Source organism: Urocitellus parryii, chromosome 2 (assembly GCF_045843805.1).
Source record: "Urocitellus parryii isolate mUroPar1 chromosome 2, mUroPar1.hap1, whole genome shotgun sequence".
Lineage (NCBI taxonomy): Eukaryota > Metazoa > Chordata > Mammalia > Rodentia > Sciuridae > Urocitellus > Urocitellus parryii.
The window spans coordinates 162,036,376-162,054,612 of record NC_135532.1 but is presented as its reverse complement, the minus strand read 5'-3'; the positions used below and the strand labels follow the sequence as shown (position 1 = coordinate 162,054,612).

At 37.4% G+C, this 18,237-nt stretch overlaps 1 protein-coding gene across 5 annotated transcripts in view; it reads right to left on the bottom strand.

Annotated features, from left to right (window-relative positions):
- Sidt1 (SID1 transmembrane family member 1) overlaps positions 1-18,237 on the bottom strand; it is an 83,053-nt gene that overhangs the window by 52,745 nt on the left and 12,071 nt on the right. For all 5 annotated transcript variants that reach the window (XM_026396358.2, XM_026396366.2, XM_026396373.2 and 2 more), the window contains exons 2-3: positions 8,517-8,638; positions 6,989-7,159 (exon numbers count right to left, since the gene is read on the bottom strand). In XM_026396358.2, the coding sequence (XP_026252143.2) occupies positions 6,989-7,159; positions 8,517-8,638 (293 nt within the window). The remainder of the gene's footprint in view (positions 1-6,988; positions 7,160-8,516; positions 8,639-18,237) is intronic.

Here is an 18,237-nt window from a genome sequence, read left to right as displayed (position 1 = left end):
ATTCTTCTTTGTGGCTGAATAAATCTCTGTTGTGTGTGTGTGTGTGTGTGTGTGTGTGTGTGTATCCAACATTATCTTTATCCATTCATCTGATGATGGGCACCTGGGTTGGTTCCATAGTTTGGTTATTGTGAATTGTGTAGCTATAAACATCAATATGCATGTGTCATTGTAGTAAGATGACTTTAATTCTACAGGATGAATACTGAGGAGTGTATTCCTGGGTCATATGGTGGTTCTATGCCTAGTCTTTTGAAGAATCTCCATACTGATTCCCATAGTGATTGTACTAATTTGTAGTCTCACTAACAGTGTAAAAGTGTTTCTTCTTCTCCACAACCTCTCCAGCATTTAATATTATCTGTATTCTTAATTATTGCCATTCTGACTGGTGTGATATGAGATCTCAGTGTAGTTTTGGTTTGTTTCTCTAATTGCTAATGACGTTGAATATTTTCTCTATTTGTATTTTAACTATTTGTATTTCTTTTTTGAGAAGTGTTTGATTAATTCATTTGCCCAGTTATTAATTGGGTTATTTGATCTTTGGGATGTAAAGTTTTTTGCGCTCTTTATATATTCTAGATATGATTCTGTCAGAACAGTTGCTAACAAAGATTTTCTCCCAATCTATAAGTTCTCTCTTCATATTCCTAATTGTTTATTTGTTATGCAGAAGCTTTTTAATTTGATGCCATCTAATTTATTAACTCTTGGTTTTATTTACTGAGCTTTAGGGGTTCAATTGAGAAAGTTGTTGCCTATGCCTACAAGCTTTCTCTGTCTTGAAACACTTCCCTCCCCGGGCTTTATGATACCTGCTTTCCTGGGTTTTCTTTCACATATCTAACTGTATTTACTCAGCCTCTTTTGATAGCTCCTACTTTTCAAACCATTCTTCTTTTTTTTTTTTTTTCTCAAACCATTCTTTACGAGATGTCAGTCATAGTTCTTCTGTTCTTGATCTTCCCATCTTTCTTAGCCACATGTATATATTCAGTTGCCATAAATACTACAAAAGTAATGGTGAATCTCAAGTTTCTCTGTCCAGCCATCTCCTGGGCTCCAGTTATAGAACAGAGATTACCTGTTAAGCTTCTGCCCTTGAACATTCCTCAAGCACCTCAAACTCCACTTGATTAAAATGGAAGGTACTGTCCCTTCTCTGATTCTGATTCATCATGTCTTTTTGACAATAAACCTCAACAGACTTCTAGCATCATCATGGGCTTCATCTCAGACTTCTCCCTATCACCTTCCATTTGAGTGATCCTCTCATTCTATTAGTGTGAAAGTTACGTGGATGTACTTGTTCCCCACTCAAAACACCATCTGTGCCCACTATAGCATCAGTAACAAAAAATAATATAAATATTTTGAGTCTCTCCCAAAATACTAATGGATGATTACATAGTATAACACATAGTAGAATCATCCAAGTGCCTCTTAGCCATCCATTTCCTCAAACAAACAACAAAGAAAACTACTTTCGCAGCATGGTAGTTATATCTCATTTACACATTTTATCTGCTCAAAAAAAAAAAAGATTCACGATCTTTACTTAGAAGGCTACAGAGGGTCAAAGGCTATAAGTATTCACATAAGACTATATTTTTTTATGTCTCTTATATCTCTTGAATTTGTGAATTTGCCCCCTGTGTATTACTTGACTCTTCTTCTTCCTTACAACTTTGTTACCTCTATAATATGTTCAGGTTCTAATTATTATGTATTTTTCTCTATTCAACTAACTTTTCATTTTTCCATTTGCCTGTACTCTTTCCTCCACTCTAATACATCTTCCACACTGCCACTGAAGTCATCTCAAAGGTCAGATACATTCATGTTATTTTGTTGCTTAAAATCCTTCAGTGGTGTCCCAACCCCCTCATTCAGCCTCCAAAACTTTAAACATCAAGGCTGGGTACTGTGTGTTTCTCCAGCCCTATCCCTCATAACTCTGCCTTAGATTCGATGCAGAGCAGCCTTCCTGAAGGATTTTTACTTAGTGGGCCTTTCTTTTGGTACTAAGGATTGAACTCAGGTGCACTCAATCATTGAGCCACATTCCCAGTCCTATTTTTTTTATTTTATTTAGAGACAGGGTCTCACTGAGTTGCTTAGCACCTCACCATTGCTGAGGCTGGCTTTGAACTCTCAATCCTCCCATCTCAGCCTCCCGAGCTGCTAGGATTACAGGCATGCACCACCATGCCCAGCTCATCTTCCTTCTAGTAAGAGGACATTTTAAATTTTGTTCCATTTAGTTATACATAAAAGTAGAATGTATTTTGACATAAATATATAGAATATAACTTCTCATTCTTGTGGTTGTACATGATGTGGAGTTACACTGGCCATGTATTCATGTATGACTAGTAAGAAAGTTATGTCTGATTCATTCTACTGTCTTTCCTATTCCCATCCTCCCTCTTTTCCCATCATTCCCCTTTATCTAATCAAATGAACATCCATTTTTCCCTCCTCATCCCTTTATTGTGTGTTAGTATCCACATATCAGAGAGAATTTTAGGCCTTTGGTTTTTTGGGGATTGGCTTATTTCATTTAGCATGCTAGTCTCCAGTTCCACCTATTCATCAGCAAATGCTGTAATTTCATTCTCTATGGTTGAGTAATATGCTGTTGTGTATAGATAGCACATTTTCTTTATCCATCATCTGTTGAAGGGTACCTAGGGTGGTTCCATAGCATGTGAATCAAGCTGCTATAAATATTGATTGGACAAAGAGGAGGGAGGAAGGGAAGGGGCATGGAAGTAGGAAAGATAATGGAAAGAGATGAACATCACTGTCATAGGTACATGTATGACTGACTGCATATGTGATGTGACTCTACATTGTGTACAACCAGAAAAATGAAAAGTTGTGCTACATCTGTGTACAATGAATCAAAATGCATTCTGCTATCATGTATCAACTAATTAGAACAAATTAAAATTTTTTAAAAAGAATACAAGTAACAATAAATGTTGGCAATAATGTGGGGGAAAAGGTACACTCATACATTGCTGATGAGACCACATATTGGTACAACTGCTCTGGAAAGCAGTATGGACAGTCCTCAGAAAACTTGGAATGGAACCACAATTTAACCCAGTTATCCCTGTCCTTGGCATTCACCCAAAGGACTTAAAATCAACATAGTAAAGTGACAGGTCCACTTAAGTTTTGTCAACTTCACTTCCTAAATTTTTTAAGTCACCTTCTCTTTATTTATTCTGACCACTGACTGCATCAGCCTTCTAAGTCCTCTGCCTCCAGTCTTGTCCCTTTCAAATCCATTCCCTGTGTGACTATGTAATGTAGACAATTATCTAAATTTCTTAACACCCCTCTGAACCTCCTCCCACCCTGTGATCATGTGCCTGTTTGCTCCAGCAAGCCCCTGCTGCTTCCTGTCTACAACTTTACACTGAGCATGGGGGGGGGCACTTTGGGAGTATGTGTAGTAGCAAAGTTGTATACGTGTGTGGTGTGTGGAGGGAGTGGGAGAGAACGGCAGTGAGTGAGTGCTTTAAGGCTGAATTGTTTTATTTAAAGTTGGATTTAAATAAATAAATGTTTTATGGAATTGAGAAATATATTTAGGGGAACATAAAAATTGGAAGGACAGTTTTAAGTACAAAGTAGAAATAGCACATGATGATAAGAAGAACTCCAAACTGAGAGTTGGAAGCAAAGTTTAGCCCTGATTTTTCACTTTCCTAGTTGTGTGATTTTGGAAAAGTCATTTAACATCTTTGAGCATCTGAGTCATAGGTAGTTCATGCCTGTAGTTCCAGTTACTCAGAAGGTTGAGGCAGGAGGATCACTTGAGCCCATGAGTCTGAGGCCAGTATGGGCAATATAGTGAGACCATCTCTCAAAACAACAGTAATAACAACAGTAACAAAGGAACAAAAATTCCCAAGCCATCTCTGAGCATCAGATAGCTCATCTGTGAAAATGAAATGGATGCTTTAGATTCCAAAATTCTTTCAGTTCTTAAAGCTTATGGTTCTAGCTGGGCACTGTGGTGCATGCCTGTAATCCCAGTGACTCAGGAGGCTGAGACAGGAGGATTAGAAATTCAAGCCCAAACTGGGCAACTCAGTGAGACCCTGTCTCAAAATAAAAAATTAAAAGGGATGGGGAAGTAGCTTAGTGACAGTATAACCCTAGGTTCAGTTCCCAGTACCTACCTCCTGCCCATAAAAGTATGATTCAAGGGTGGAGGGAAACAACCCCAAAACACGTTTCATATATTTTCTTGTCTGCAAAAACTACAATGTCAGGAACTTCTGAGGTAATTCTTAAGTTTTTCTCTCAATAGCTGGAGCCCAATTCTTACAGCAATCCTCAGCCATAGATTCTTAGCCCCTGGGGCTGGGGTTGTAGCTCAGTGGTTGAGCACTTGCCTCGCATGTGTGAGGAACTGGGTTGGATCCTCAGCACCACATAAAATAAATAAATGGATAAATAAAACAAAGATATTGTGTCCATCTACAACTAAAAAAAAAAGAAATTAAAAAAAAGATTCTTAGCCCCATTCTCTGGATTTCTGGGTTATCAGCGATGCTGATAGAGCCAGAGAGGCAGAAACACAAATATCTCAGCTACCATTTTGGACTTATCTTGACCTCATAAAACTTGGTAACACTGTGAATTTTAAAATGCTCTCCATTTCTGGTTGCGGAGGCTAAAGAAGGCTAAATTGTATCATAAGATGTGGAAACAGAAACCAATGTGACAGAATAGATTTGCAGTTTCACTGACATGCGAATCATTCATTAACACTTGCAAAGAGTTGTGACTTTATGACTTCAGTTTCTCAGAATTCAGTTCTCCAGGGGGTCCAATTACCTCCCCCAAAACCCACACTACAATTCAAGTACACTGCCACCGGGTGACAGTGGGGTCAGAGACACTAATCAGCAAAGGCAAGTCTTCTCTGAAAGGTTAAACTGCACTCACTGTTCAGATAGTGTGCTGCCACCCCCACTTAATGTATAACCATGGATTCCCATATGGTTTAATATCAAACTGATTTTAAATTATTAAGTTAAACTGGATAACCACATTTGGAAATTGCTTTAGGGTAATGGTTCTCTACTCTGGCTGCATGTTGGGATCATCTGGAAAACTTTAAAAACTGTTTCAGTGCACAAATCTCCTCACTAAAGACCCTGATTTTTTTCCATTCTTTTTTGGGGGTGAACGGAGGGGATGTCTTTTGCTCTTAACATTATCACATCATCTTTTTCAACACCAGAATTAATGCAAGGACTTAAAACAAACTGCTGGGTCTACTTCTCCAACCTTCTGACCATTCCTTCAGCCATTTATCCAATTGTTTCGATAGGTACAGTAGTATGTATGTCCAGGATGCGGTGAAGACTAAGATAAATATTCAATTCCTATTAGCAACTTCACTTGCTTAGACTGCTTTATAAATGGCCTTATTAAATGTAAAGAGGGGCTTTCTAATAGAACATTCTGTTCAGAAAAAAATGAGCTGCAAAATAAGGTAGCATATACTATTTTTTAAAATCCTGATTTTTAAACTAACTTTTTCATCAAAATAGAATAAACATACAGAAAAGCACAAAAATTATAATCATATTTCTCAGTGAGTTAATAGAACCACACTTTTACTATTTCCTTCTTCTTTTTTTAATAGATCAAATGATTTTATTCTTATGGTCTAAAGTAGCATATTATTACATAATATGAATGAAAAATTCTTATATTACATATTTAAAAGGATTTTAAAGAAAAATTATGTGACTTCCCTCTCCATTCGATATTTACACTTTTTTCCTAATATTCACATTTCCCATCTTCTACAAGTTTTATTTATTTATTATTTCCTTCTTAAAGACATCACTATCTTGGCTTCTAATATTACAGAGCAGTTTCACCTGTTAATAAACTTTATATAAATGAAACTAAACAGCATGTACTTTTGCTGGGTGTGGGTATTAGGGATTGAACTCAGGGGTACTCAACTACTGAGCCACATCCCCAGCCCTAGTTTGTATTTTATTTAGAGACAAGGTCTCACTGAGTTGCTTAGCGCCTCACCATTGCTGAAGCTGGTTTTGAACTCTGTCCTCCTGCCTCAGCCTCACAAGCTGCTGGGATTATAGGCATGAGCCACATGCCTGTTGCATGTGTTCTTTTGTCTGGCTTTTATTAAACATTGTGAGGTTTTCCCATGTCATTAGGTACAACAATAGCTTGTCCACTTTTATTGTCATGGATATTCCACTGAATAAATATCACAATACCACAACCTCTAAATCCAGGAGTGGGGTATTTAGTTAGGACTGGCACTACATCATCAGGCCTTTCAAATGATAATATTTTGGTAGTTGTAGTGGAATTTTATTGTGGTTTAAATTTATATTTCTGACAGCTTATGAAATGGCTTTTTTTTTTCTTTTGAGGGAGCTTCTTTGGTGAAATGTCAGTTTCATGCCAATTTTTTCCAATGGGCTTGCCTGTTTGTTTTGTTTTTTAAAAAATAGAGGGAAATATAGTAGTTACTCCAAAGAAGGACAAAGCCACATTGCTATCTACATTCCCAACCTCAATGAAGAAAACTAAAATAGCAATCAGGATAGAAAAATTAGTTTAGTCTTCCTTAAAACAAAATCACAACTTCTTCCAGGAGTGTGGCAGTGGTTAGACATATAATGGTATCCAGACACCAATAATTCTTGACTGGATTATAGGCAGGACTGGGCCATCTTGCAGTCTTCCAAAAATGGACATATCTATGAGACCAACAGCTCTTTCCCTCTGCCAGTCCCCTACTACCTCCCTTGTGATTAGATTAAGGCTTTGCTGGGCAGGGCCGTTCAGAATGTGTTAAAATAACATGCTAAGTGGATTATTTCCTTGCAGAGTGCTAATCTGTAGGGATGGAAGCCAAATTGAACATCTACAAGCACAAGCAGAGAAAGGCCGCATGAGTCCTGCTTACCTGAGCTGGAAGTTCTTGATCTTGGTGACTAGCAGTTTGTAGTGGGCACCAAGTGGTGCCATGGATGCCACGTCTACAAATATCAGTTGTTCCAAAGGTCCTGTTTCATTGGTTGCTTTTGAGGGACATAAGGTGCGACTGACTTCCTGGTAGTTGTAGCTCCTCTGATATCTGTAGCAGATAAAGAAGGGCAACATCAGCAAGAATAAGGAAGAGACTCAGTGAACCAGCAGGGGGAAAAGATGATCTCATTCCAATTCTTTCCAAATTGCTTATTTTAAATTTTAGGCTGGTTCTATTGATAGTGATTTTAGAACTGGTGTTGTTGCCCAGGCGTGGTGGCGCATGCCTGTAATCCCAGCAATTTAGGATCCTAAATTCAAGGGCAGCCACAGTAATTTAGCAAGGCCCTAGGCAAGTTAGTGAGACGCTAGCTCAAAAAACAAAAAGGCCTGGGATGTTGATCACTGGTTATGTGCCCCAGGTTCAATCCCTGGTACTAAAAACAAAAGACAAAAGAACAAACCCAACTAATGTTGTTGTGGCCTAATAATGGGGACGTGAGAACTCTCTGTGATGACCAGTTCACTTAAGCACTGTCTACATTAGGTCAAGCCGTCTTCCCATCTTCCTATTCAGTGAGGAAAAAACATCAGATATTGAGGGGGATGGACCACCTAATTAAAAAAAAAAAAACTGGTTGATTCCATTTTTCTACTCTTTTAACTTATGTTAAAATAGAAGATAAAGAAAATCCTAGATCTAATAGTCTAAGCTATCAGAGCCACTATTTCAATCTTCAAATTTCTGAACCTTTGAAAATGTATAATACCATACTCTGTGTCTTTGGATTTTCCTTATTAGTGTGGTAATGCCTTACATAGTTCTTCCCTGAGAAAATATAAACTCTGTGAGGACAAGGACTTCGTTGTTTGTTTGTTTTTTTTTTTAATAGCTGTATCCTCGGCACCTACCACTTAATAGTGATCTATAAATATTATTGAATGAAGAGTGCACCAGCATGTGGGTGGGGGAGGTTACTGCCTATTTATATGCTCACTGCTAGGCCTAACTCACTGAATGGCTATTGGATGACCCATTTCCCAACCAGGAGAAAACTATGGTAGATTTTAAAACTGTAAAAGGGAGCTAGGCATGGTGGTACATGCCTGTAATCCCAGTTACTTTGGAGGCTGAGGATGGAGGATTGTAAGGTTGAGGCCACTCTGGGCAACTTAATAAATATTTATTTATTTATTTTAAAATAAATAAATAAAGGAAAAAAATTTTTTTCCAGTTGCTGCAAATCTAAGAACAGTGCTTATGTGAAATTCAAAGCAGATGGAAATGGAACGGAGATGAACAGTTCAGGGTATGCACCACAAACTTTATTTGCACTTTGCATTTATGACATCTCAATATTCCCATGTCTGATTTCTCCTTTCACTAGAAAACCAACCGATCATTGGTTACAGGACATTGAAGAAAACAAAATGTAATGAAATCATCTGGGAAAAGAATCACTTACAGTCCTTGGAAGAGCAGCGGAACTTGCCAAGATAGCACCTCTTTTTGCTGACGAACCACAACAAGGACTGGATAGTTGAGGTTCTCAGAGGAACTGTTCACATACACCCGCATGGCAGTCACCTGCATGGCAGGGCAGACAGAAGAAGTTCAAACCATGTGTATGCACACATACACATGTGCACACACACCCACAGCACAGATGCCATCCCAAGCTGAGGCAAACTTTGATTTCTGCCATTTGTTTCTCACAATAATTCAAGTGACCCAGTTGTTTCCCTCATTTATACTGAAATCGGAGAGAGTCTCAACCTTGATTGTATGTTGAAATTACCTGAGGAAATTAAAAATAAAATTGATACTTTGGTCCATCCCCTTCCCACAAATTCTGATTCAATTGGTCTTGGATGATGCCAAATTATAGAGCCTTCAAATAGCAGGCTGAGTTTGAACTGAACAGTCAACCCAAGGTTTTAAGAATAAGCCCAGAATAGAAAAGGAAAAGATATTGATGTTTTTATTTTTATTTGAATATAAATACAAAAGATACAAATAGCTTTTTAAAAAACCTCACTCCCTTGGGCTGGGGATGTGACTTAAGTGGTAGTGTGCTCGCCTGGCATGCGTGCGGCCCAGGTTTGATCCTCAGAACCACATACAAACAAAGATGTTTGTGTCTGCCAAAAACTAAAAAAAATAAATATTAAAAAATTCTCTCTTTCTCTCTCTCTCTGTCTTTAAAAAAAAACAAAACACCTCACTCCCCCCGACCACAGGGGCTGAGCGTTCATCTCCTTTCCCTGGTCCAAGGTATAAACCAACCCCTTTATATCAGCAGTTCCATGGCTCCTTCCGAATACACATATCAAGGTCTTAATCCTGTCATGCCTGTTTTGAAGATAGAAAGTGATGTAGATGGTTTTGGTGTTTTACTTCCAGTTTTACAATACCATAAACAATGTCAAAGAGAACAAAAGAGAAGAAAGGCAAGTTAAGAAAGAAAGGTAAAATTTGATTTTCCACATGATTTTCCACACTGCCTTAGTGTTCTCTTGAAAACTCCTTTATAAAATAAGAAAATCTTGCAATCAGACCTGAAGATCTATAACACATTCAAAATGGAAACTGAGAGGACACAAAGGTGTGTGCATTCTATACTGCAACTTAGCTCATAGTGCCCACTCACCTTGATCCAGTCACTGTTTCACTTTTTAAATATTCACACAGTCTAAGAGTGATTTGTTAATTTGATCAGAAGCACTTGCTCATGAAGGGGAGAGTTTTCCTGTGCCTACACTCTACATGTTTCTATGGAAATTATGCTGCAGTTGGTAATTGTCAAAACTGTATCTCTAATGCAGACCTCTCTCCTAAGTTCTGGATATTCCACAGGCACTTGAAAGTCAATGTGTCTGAAATGGAACTTGTCACTATCTTCAGCCCTCACTTTAATTTTATTGAATTCCTTTGCTCGATAAATAGTTTTACCATGCAGTTCATCTAAGCCAGAAACCACAGTGGCATCCTTTATTCCTACTTCTCTAGCTCCTTCAATCAATAGTTCTACTGATTCTAAGTCCTTCATACTGTTCATCGCCAGGGCCTTCTTCCACCCCAAAGACATTCTCTTAACTCAGTCCTTCACCAGTGTGACCTCCTTGACAGCCCAGTTAGGCTTCTTATGCCTGGTGCTATATCCCTTAGTTTAGCCAGATTTAAAGATAGGTAGTTAGTGGAGTTAGGTAAATAGGGTCTGATATAAACTCTTATTCTAAGACCCTCTAAACAGTAATCTATCTTTAGTTTTTCAGAGCTCAGGACTTCTGATGGTCTTCAGATAACATGAAAGCATGATCTACAGATTTGCTAATCTTGTTCTTTAATTAAATCTGAAATAATATTTAATTTTCAGGCAAACAACATTTATTGATTGTTATTTTAAGGATATTCAGGCAGAAAAAAACCAAACAAACACAAGGCTTGGATGATAAAATCATATGGCTGTGACCCTGAGAGCTGAGACTGGTAGGCAGCCCCTGCTGTGATTAGCAGTCAACACTGAAATGGGCTTTCTTGGTTGCAGAGGCATGAAGTTTACATAGACCCCCCCAACCCCACCAATAAAGAGGAGAATCAAGTTTTGTCTCAAACTCTGATTTCATAACCTCATCAGATTAATCCATTTGATGGATTAATAATTTGAATGGAATTCTGGATGGTAACTGGAGACAGATGGGGGTGTGAGGAAGCAGGTCATTTGGGGCATGCCTTTGGGGATTATATCTTGTTGGCTTCCTGACTGACATGAGCTGAGGAGCTTTCCTCCACTATGATATTCTTCCTTACCTTAGGCCCATAGAAATGAAGTTGGCTGACCATGGATTGAATCTCTGAAACTGTGAGCCCAAAATAAACTTTTGCTCCTCTAAATTGTTCTTATCAGGTAATTTGGTCACAGAGATGAAGAACTGACTAACACAATGTTTTTGATATTTTGGGGTATGTACCCATGAGTGGAATTGCTGGGAGACATAGTCACTCTAGTTGAAACCTTTTAATGAATGGCCAAAATGTTTTCCCAAAATGTACATCATTTTACATTCTAATTATTTGTATAATCGGTGATGTGTAGGTTTCCAGTTCCTCTACATCCTTTTCAACACTTGTTTATGTCTTTTATTATAGCCATCCTAGCGGGTGTGAAGCTGTATTTCATTGTGGACCACACAATGCTTTAACTGTTCATTTAGTTGTTTGGCTCTTGGAAGCTGCGAACTTCATCTTTGACATGCTGCTAAAGCCCAGCAGAATGATTTACCTTACAATGCTTATTTTTGAGGTATAATATAAACACCAGCATTATAGAGCAGGTTAAATTCATAGCATTCAAGGTAATCCTAAGGAAAACTGTGAAATTGGTAAATTTCATTTTTAGTTGTCTTCTTTCCTTTTATTCACTTAGAAATCAACCTTATTTGCCTTTCTTAGGTACTTAGTACCAGAGGGGATTGCCTTCAATTTTTTTTCACACTTTGAGATAAAGGCAAGGATTCTCAAATCTTAGCAATTCATATCTTTAAGCCAACCACCAAATTTCTGATTTAGAAGATTAGGAATAGAACTTTAAACTATGCATTTTTAACAAGCATGCTGGGGTATTCAGATGTACTTGGTTTGGGACCTAACTTTGGGAAGTACTGTTCCCAAGAAATGATCTAATGGATGACCCCATTTGTCAGCTGATCACCAACTGCCTATTATTATTAGATGCATATCTAGGAGCTCACCAATGTTATAACACATCTGGAAGCTGGTGTTTGCTGGGGCCAAAACTGGGCCTGCAGAACAACTGTAAGATTGCCATGTTTATCCTCACTCCACTGATTATCTTCCCACCCTGGTGGATCTTGTAATCCACTTACTTTTTATTATTTAATAATGTTCTTACTAGTCATACTAAAACCAGGAACTGACAATGCTGGCATAATAAATTACAATGAAAATATTAGAGTAGGAGATAGAAGACACTGGGCAGTTTTTCAAGATGAATAGATAATATATTACCCTCAGGAAAGGATAAAGAGCTCTGTTCAAAATCTGTTTCCAGAAGCTAATGTGCAGCTGAGAAAATTGGATTACATTTGCAGCCGTGAAGTCAGCTGTGTAAAGGCAGAGCTAAATGAAGGATAGAGTACTGACCATACTTAATGGGTTCTGACACCTTGTAACAGACCATTCTTAAGGGCTAAGAGTTTTCCTCCTGTTGCTTCTTACTGTTGTCATGACAACTCAAGTATTTTTATTATGTAGATTTGTTTTCTCCTACATTTACTACAAGCAGGGAATTGCATTACAGCTAAAAGAGAATTTATTTAAGTATTTCTACCTCTGATATTATATAGATCATGATTATGAAAGGCCTCACAGCTTAGGGACTCCCTTTTTAATCTTTTAGGATACGTCGGTAGGGAAAAGTTCAAAATTGTAAGTAATAAATTTCTATTGCACAAAAAGGACAAAAGTGAGTTTAATTCAAACTCTAATTTATTTTTGCTAAAATAATGACAATTCAGCCTTTTAGTTGGAACATCAGATTACAACTCAGAGAGTATTGGCTTCCATTATTAAGTACACCAGAATTTGCCTGTGTGATCTTCAAAAATAGACTCCACTTGTAAAACAGCTATAAAACTATTTGCTGATGGTCCTTTTGGTTGATGTGTAAATATTTTAGCAACTCTCCTGTGTTTGCTGGGTGAATATCTGCAGCTGTTAAAGACCTTCCATTCTCCCTCCTTTTCTTCCCATGGTCCTGTAATCATTCATTAAACATTCACTGAGGATTGACCTGACTTGGGAATTATAGGGGATGCTGAGGATATGCTAAGGCAGCCCTGTCCTAAAGGAGGCTTGTGATCTACTCAGAGGCACAAATAGTACTCACACTGATAACAGCACAATGCCAGGAGAATTGTGACAGTAATATGAGCAGTTGCTGTGGACACAGTGAGGATAAGGTGACTACTCCATGGGGCGTCAGGAGAAGTGACACAGAGGCTGTTCCTTCATATTAGGGAAGTTGGGCTCTCCTGCCACTGCCTATTTGTGCATAAGAGCATGACTCATAGTGTTAGAAAACCTACTGGGAAGGTGCTCAGGGAGATCATCTATCCAACTCTCCCATCTACAGATGAGGAGCCCAAGCCATGGGGGTGATGGGACTCCAGTGATACTCAAGTCATAGAAGAATCATGACTAGAACCCAAGCTTCTTCCTGTGTTCCAGTCTCTACAAAATGGTTGGTCAGAATATCCTGTCATCACTATTTTAGATCCTTGACTCCATTAAACAATACTATGAATCTTCTATTATTCCATTAGGAAATCTGGAAACTATATTAGCACCATAAATCATGAAAAAGACAAGCCACAGACTAGGACATGTTATTCTTCCCTTCTTCCCTCCCTCTTTCCTGCCTGCCCCCATCTTCCTATTAAAGATTGAACCCAGGGGCACTTTTATCACAGAGCTACATCCCCAGCCTTTTTAATCTTTTATTTTGAGATAGGGTCTTCCTAAATTGCTGAGGCTGGCCTTGACCTTGAGATCCTCCTGCTTTAGCCTCCTCAGTCGGGATTACAGGTGTGTGCCCAGTTTATTTATACATTTATAATAGTCAGAATACCAGTAGCTTAAACATATAAACATACAAAGAACTCTTCAAACTCATCAGATAAAAACACAACCACCAATGAAAAAATGGGTTAAGGATATAACAGCAACTTAAGGAGACAAAACTGACCAAAGAACATGTAAAAGGACATTCACTACTGTATACTCATCAGACAGGTAAAACCTCAAAAGTGTGATGCTACCATATTTTCAAAGATGTAAAGTAAAAAAGGACTTTTGCATATTGCAAACCAAAATGCAATTTGGTTCAACCATTCAGATGGAAGATGAAGATGAATTTGCATTACATTTTAGCATTTACACTCCTAAGTTCATACACAAAAAAATTCCTACATGTGTACAAAGAATCATGAACAAAAAATTTCAGTGCCAGCATTATTTGCAATAATAAGACTTGAAACACCTAAATGACACAAAAATAAACTACACAACATAAGTATGAATGAATAAATTGTATAAATTTAATAAATTAAATGCTATACAGTGGTTAAAAGTTAATGGACTTGGTAGATCCATGGATAAATCTCTAGAGGATAAATTGAGTGTATTTCAGGTTTCTGGAGGATACATACTGCATGGTCCCATTTATGTAAACTTCGGAAGTAAAACAATACTATATTTTTACATATTCATCTTTAGTAAAATATACATAATGAAAATAATAAGTACTAAATGTAAGACTGTAGACTTCAAGAACTCTGGAGGATCTGAGACTTTACCCTATTTGATAAAATTTCATCAATACTGGGAGAAGATAAAAGTCTCCTGGCTTGAAGACAAAGAACTTTATCACTACTGTCATGATAAGCGGTATTAGCATCACTTCTGCTTGCCCAGAACTGTAAAGGTGTAAATGGGCGCAAATACATGCAGTGAGTTGCACAACAGGAGAGGAACCCTGAGATTTTAGGGAATCAAAATCTTTTATAATGGGCAGTAAGCCTATCTGCTATTTGCTCCAGAGGGAGACACTGTCCTTGTTTTCAGTCAACACTTTTTTGTAAGATGTGCAAAAATCAAGAGGGCTGTGAAGGATTATCTCCTAAAACTGGTTACTTTGGGAGATGAGGGAAAAGGATCAGGGTGAGGGTAAACAGATAACTATAATTGTTCTTTTCCTAAGATGGGTAATACGTCTTTTACATTATTTGCTATGCTTATTTACTTACCTAAAAAGTTTCATAATAATGATTTAAAAAAAAAGCCATGATATGTTGGCCTTTGCATTTACTTACTGATGAGCAATAACTCTCATTTCCTAAGGCTTCTTCTTGCTCAAGGATGTGGCAAACAGGCAGTCAAGCAAAACTTTACTTGAGCTATTGCTTGTCAATTCCTACATTAAGGAAAACTGAAGCTAAAACTAACCAATCAGAAGCCACAGACTAATTTATATTACCTAGCAATATAACCAACTTACAACCCAACAGGATATCCCAAATATAGTAATTATAAAACTATAACCAATCAAATATTTTCTTTGCTTCATCTCTGTATTTACCTTTCAAAATGTTCTTTTTTTGTTCCTTTGGCTAAGTACCCAAACCATATCTAGTTTAGAGCTGCATGACTGATGAATTGTCATTTGTTCAAATAAACTCTTTAAAAATGTTATTGTGTATCAGTTTACCTTTCAATACTGTGATACTTTTTTTTCCTAGTGTAGGTAATTTTATTAGTAAGTAATTTCAAATTTTTGAGGGATATATATATATTATATATAATATATATATTATTCTAGACATAGAAATAAAACAACCAGAATAATTTTATGAACCAGTTGTCATCAAGACAATCAAATACAAGGGAAATTTTTTAAAAATGAAAGCTATTTTTGTATGTAATAGATATCAACACAAAATACTCAATAAACTTCTCTGAAGCCAAAATTCAGTTCAACAGTTGAATTATCAAGAACTCAGAATGATGGGATGCAAGGATGGTTCAATATACGTAAATCAATAAATATTATTCACCACATCAATAGACTTAAAGATAAGAACCATATGATCGTCTCGATAGACGCAGAGAAAGCATTCGACAAAGTACAGCACCCCTTTATGTTCAAAACATTAGAAAAACTAGGGATAACAGGAACTTGCCTTGACATTGTAAAAGCTATCTATGCTAAGCCTCAGGCTAGCATCATTCTGAATGGACAAAAGTTAAAGGCATTCCCTCTAAAATCTGGAACAAGACAGGGATGCCCTCTATCACCACTTCTATTCAATATAGTTCTGGAAACACTGGCCAGAGCAATTAGACAGACAAAGGAAATTAAAGGCATAACAATAGGAAAAGAAGAACTTAAATTATCACTATTTGCAGATGACATGATTCTATACCTAGAAGACCCAAAAGGATCTACAAAGAAACTATTAGAACTAATAAATGAATTCAGCAAAGTGGCAGGATATAAAATCAACATGCACAAATCAAAGGCATTTCTGTATATCAGCGACAAAACTTCTGAAACGGAAATGAGGAAAAACACTCCATTCACAATATCCTCAAAAAAAATAAAATACTTGGGAATCAACCTAACAAAAGAGGTGAAAGATTTATACAATGAAAACTACAGAACCCTAAAGAGAGAAGTAGAAGAAGACCTTAGAAGATGGAAAAATATACCCTGTTCATGGATAGGCCGAACTAACATTATCAAAATGGCGATATTACCAAAAGTTCTCTATAGGTTTAATGCAATGCCAATCAAAATCCCAAAGGCATTTCTTGAAGAAATAGATAAAGCAATCATGAAATTCATATGGAAAAATAAAAGACCCAGAATAGCAAAAGCAATTCTAAGCAGGAAGTGTGAATCAGGCGGTATAGCGATACCAGATTTCAAACTATATTACAGAGCAATAGTGACAAAAACAGCATGGTACTGGTACCAAAACAGGCGGGTGGACCAATGGTATAGAATAGAGGACACAGAGACTAATCCACATAGTTACAACTATCTTATATTTGATAAAGGGGCTAAAAGCATGCAATGGAGGAAGGATAGCATCTTCAACAAATGGTGTTGGGAAAACTGGAAATCCATATGCAACAAAATGAAACTGAATCCCTTTCTCTCGCCATGCACAAAAGTTAACTCAAAATGGATCAAGGAGCTTGATATCAAATCAGAGACTCTTTGCCTAATAGAAGAAAAAGTTGGCTATGATTTACATATTGTGGGGTCGGGCTCCAAATTCCTTAATAGGACACCCATAGCACAAGAGTTAATAATAAGAATCAACAAATGGGACTTACTTAAACTAAAAAGTTTTTTCTCAGCAAGAGAAACAATAAGAGAGGTAAATAGGGAGCCTACATCCTGGGAACAAATTTTTACTCCTCACACTTCAGATAGAGCCCTAATATCCAGAGTATACAAAGAACTCAAAAAATTAGACAATAAGATAGCAAATAACCCAATCAACAAATGGGCCAAGGACCTGAACAGACACTTCTCAGAGGAGGATATACAATCAATCAACAAGTACATGAAAAAATGCTCACCATCTCTAGCAGTCAGAGAAATGCAAATCAAAACCACCCTAAGATACCATCTCACTCCAGTAAGATTGGCAGCCACTATGAAGTCAAACAACAACAAGTGCTGGCGAGGATGTGGAGAAAAGGGTACTCTTGTACATTGCTGGTGGGACTGCAAATTGGTGCGGCCAATTTGGAAAGCAGTTTGGAGATTCCTGGGAAAGCTGGGAATGGAACCACCATTTGACCCTGCTATTGCCCTTCTCGGACTATTCCCTGAAGACCTTAAAAGAGCATGCTACAGGGATGCTGCCACATCGATGTTCATAGCAGCACAATTCACAATAGCTAGACTGTGGAACCAACCCAGATGCCCTTCAATAGATGAATGGATAAAAAAAATGTGGCATCTATACACAATGGAGTACTATGCAGCAATAAAAAATGACAAAATCATAGAATTTGCAGGGAAATGGATGGCACTAGAGCAGATTATGCTTAGTGAAGCTAGTCAATCCCTAAAAAACAAATACCAAATGTCTTCTTTGATATAATGAAAGCAACTATGAACAGAGCAGGGAGGAAGAGCAGGAAGAAAAGATTAACATTAAACAGAGACATGAGATGGGAGGGAAAGGGAGAGAAAAGGGAAATTGCATGGAAATGAAGGGAGACCCTCATTGCTATTCAATATTACATATAAGAGGTTGTGAGGGGAATGGGAAAATTAACAAGGAGAGAAATGAATTACAATAGATGGGGTAGAGAGAGAAGATGGGAGGGGAGGGGGGATAGTAGGGGATAGGAAAAGTAGCAGAATACAACAATTACTAATTGGGCATTATGTAAAATTGTGGATGTGTAACCGACGTGATTCTGCAATCTGCATTTGGGGTAAAATTGGGAGTTCATAACCCACTTCAATCTAATGTATGAAATATGATATGTCATGAGCTTTGTAATGTTGTGAACAACCAATAAAAAAAATAAAAAAAAAAAAGAACTCAGAATGACCCTGGCCTAGGCCCAAAGGTGCTTTA